This window comes from Neopelma chrysocephalum, unplaced genomic scaffold (assembly GCF_003984885.1).
Source record: "Neopelma chrysocephalum unplaced genomic scaffold, ASM398488v2 Primary Assembly neopelma1_97279, whole genome shotgun sequence".
Taxonomy (NCBI): Eukaryota; Metazoa; Chordata; class Aves; order Passeriformes; family Pipridae; genus Neopelma; species Neopelma chrysocephalum.
Genome location: NW_020925920.1, coordinates 5,931 through 8,716, shown reverse-complemented (window position 1 = coordinate 8,716; position 2,786 = coordinate 5,931). Strand labels below are relative to the sequence as shown.

The following is a 2,786-nucleotide window of genomic DNA, read 5'->3' as shown; positions in this document are numbered from 1 at the left end:
CCATCTCTTCCCTACTTCCTTCTGTCTGTCTGTTCTTTGACCCTTTCCTACTTCCCTCCTCCCCTTCCCTCATTTCTTTCTCTCCTTCCCTCCTTCCTTCATTTCCTTTTGTCTCCTCCTCCAGTCCGTCCTTCTGTCCATCTCTACCTCCTCAGCTCCATCTCTCTTCCCTCTGTCCCGTCCATCCTCCCATTCCCTGTCTTCCAGGGTGTTTTCCCAGGAGGATGAACCACGGGGCGTCCTGCTGTTCTTCCTCCATCCCACCCTCCTCCTCCTTCTCAGTCCCGGCCCCCCGGCCCTCACCTGGCCGTGGGCTTTGTGGGGTGCCCCTCTCACCCTGGTAGCCCAGCCCAGGGTGCTGCAGGGTGCCCCTCTCACCCCTTTTCCCCCCCAGCTCTAGCCTGACCCGCGCCCTCCCCCCGCCCCGGCCCCACCATGGAGAACGAGCAGCTCCCGGCGCCGGCCCCCGCCAGCAGCTCCGGGGGCAGCGCCCCGGCCGCCGCCAGCACCGCGGCCACGCGCCCGCCCGGGCCCCAGATCTCCGTGTACAGCGGCATCCCCGACCGCCAGACCGTGCAGGTACGGCCCGGGGGGGCCAAAGGGTTCCCGGGGGGGCTCGGGGGGGTATGGGGGTCGTGGCGCTGCCCAGGGCCACGTTTGCCCCCCGCCACAGGTGATCCAGCAGGCGCTGCACCGGCAGCCCAACACGGCGGCGCAGTACCTGCAGCAGATGTACGCGGCGCAGCAGCAGCACCTCATGCTGCAGACGGCCGCCCTGCAACAGCAGCACCTCACCAGCGCCCAGCTCCAGAGCCTGGCCGCCGTCCAGCAGGTAGGGCCGCCTCGGGGGCACCCCCGGGGCGCTCGGGGTTGGCACACCCCCCCTCACCGTTTCGCTTCTCCCCAAGGCGAGCTTGGCGGCCAACCGGCAGAGTGGCTCCTCGGCGGGCAACGGCGCCCAGCCCGCCCCGGCGCAGCAGCCCACGGTGAGTCCCACGGCCCCTGGGCGCCTGGCACGGCGGCACCCACCCACCCGTGCCAGCACCCTGACCTTGTCCTGACGCCCCGTTCCAGATCAACCTGGCGACGTCGCCGGCGGCGGCGCAGCTGCTGAACCGGGCGCAGAGCGTGGGCCCCGGCGCCTCGGGCATCGCGCAGCAGGCGGTGCTGCTGGGCAACGCCGCCTCGCCCGCCCTCACCGCCAGCCAGGCACAGATGTACCTGCGGGCACAGATGGTAAGGGGCACCCTGCGGCACTGGGGGGCGGATGGGACGTGGAGGGCATCGTGGTGAGGGGCAGCCAGGACCCACAGGGTGCCTGGCATCCTGCTGTCGGATGGTCAAGACCCATGGGGGGCCCATCGGCCCACTGTGGGGTGCCCAGAACCCATAGGGTCCCCATGGGTCTTCAGCAGGGTGGCTGGGACCCCTTGGGTACCTGTCATCCTGCTATGGGTGCCCAGGAGTTGTGGGGTGCCCATCATCCCACAGTGGGACGGCTGGGACCCATCAGGTGCCCATCATCCCATTGCAGAGTGTCCAGACCCATTAGGTGCCCATTGCCTCATTTTGGGGTGCCCAGGACCCATAGGGTCCCCATCATCCTGCTGTGACTGCCCAGGACCCATGGAGTGCCTTTTGTCCCACTGTGGGGTGCCCAGGACCCATAGGGTGCCCATGGTCCTGCAGCAAGGTGGCCAGGACCCATGGGGTGCCCATCATGCCACTGTAGGGTATCTGTCATCCCGCTGTGGGGTGCCCAGGGCCTGTGGAGTGCCCATTGTCCCACTGTGGGGTGGCTGGGACCCACCAGGTGCTCATCATTCTGCTGTGGGGTGCTCAGAACTCATGGGGTGCCCATTGTCTCACTGTGGGGTGGCCGGGACTCGTAGGGTGCCCGTGGTCCTGCTGTGGGGTGGCCAGGACCTATGAGGGTGCCTATGGTCCTGCTGTGGGGTGCCTGGGACCCTATAATGGGTCCTGAACCTGTAGGGTGGCCAGGACCTATGAGGGTGCCTATGGTCCTGCTGTGGGGTGCCTGGGACTCTATAATGGGTCCTGACCCTGTAGGGTACTCATTGCTATGCATGGGGTGCCCATCACCCCACAGTGGGGTGCTCAGATCCCATAGGGTGCCTGTCACCCCAGTGAAGGTTGCTGAACCCCACAGAGTGCCCAGGCCCCATAGGGTGGGTCTCAGCTTGTGGGGAGCCCATAGGGTGCCCATCAGAGCAGTGTGGGGTGCTCAGAGCCCACGGGGTGTTCCCCACTCCTGCTGCGGGGTCTGTAGACTTCATGGGGTGCCTTCACCCTGCTGAGTGGACCCAGCCCCCATATAGGGTGCCCCACACCCCACTGGGGGTGCGCAGATCCCACAGGGCACCCACAGCCCCATCGGGGGTATCCAAACAGGTGCTCTTTGCTTTTGTAGGGGGTGTCTGGACCCTGTAGGGTGCCCCCCATTCCTCTGGGGGTGCCCAGACCCTCTAGGGTTTCCATGCCCCCCTACACAATTAGTGGGACACACATGTACCACCCCATAGTGACACACAGGAGGGTCACACATGGGGTGCCACCTGTAGGGACACAAGGGGGGGTCACACAAGGTGTGCCACCCCATAAGAACACAGAGGAGTGTCACACAAGGGGTTCTATCCTGTAGAGGGACATGTAGGGAGGTCACACATGGGTTGCCACCCTGTAGGGACATGGAGAGGGGTCACACGGGGTGCCACCCCACAGGGACACAAGAGGGGTCACATAGGGGGTGCCACCCCACAGGGACA

The 2,786-nt window shown here is 66.0% G+C and overlaps 1 protein-coding gene across 1 annotated transcript in view; it reads left to right on the top strand.

Annotated features, from left to right (window-relative positions):
• Positions 1 to 393: 393 nt before the first annotated feature.
• Positions 394 to 2,786, top strand: part of LOC113961568 (polyhomeotic-like protein 2) — a gene marked incomplete at its 3' end in the record, with an annotated part of 2,679 nt that continues 286 nt past the window's right edge. The window contains exons 1-4 of the mRNA XM_027671994.1: positions 394 to 579; positions 674 to 832; positions 909 to 986; positions 1,075 to 1,236. Coding sequence (XP_027527795.1) covers positions 436 to 579; positions 674 to 832; positions 909 to 986; positions 1,075 to 1,236 — 543 coding nt within the window. The remainder of the gene's footprint in view (positions 580 to 673; positions 833 to 908; positions 987 to 1,074; positions 1,237 to 2,786) is intronic.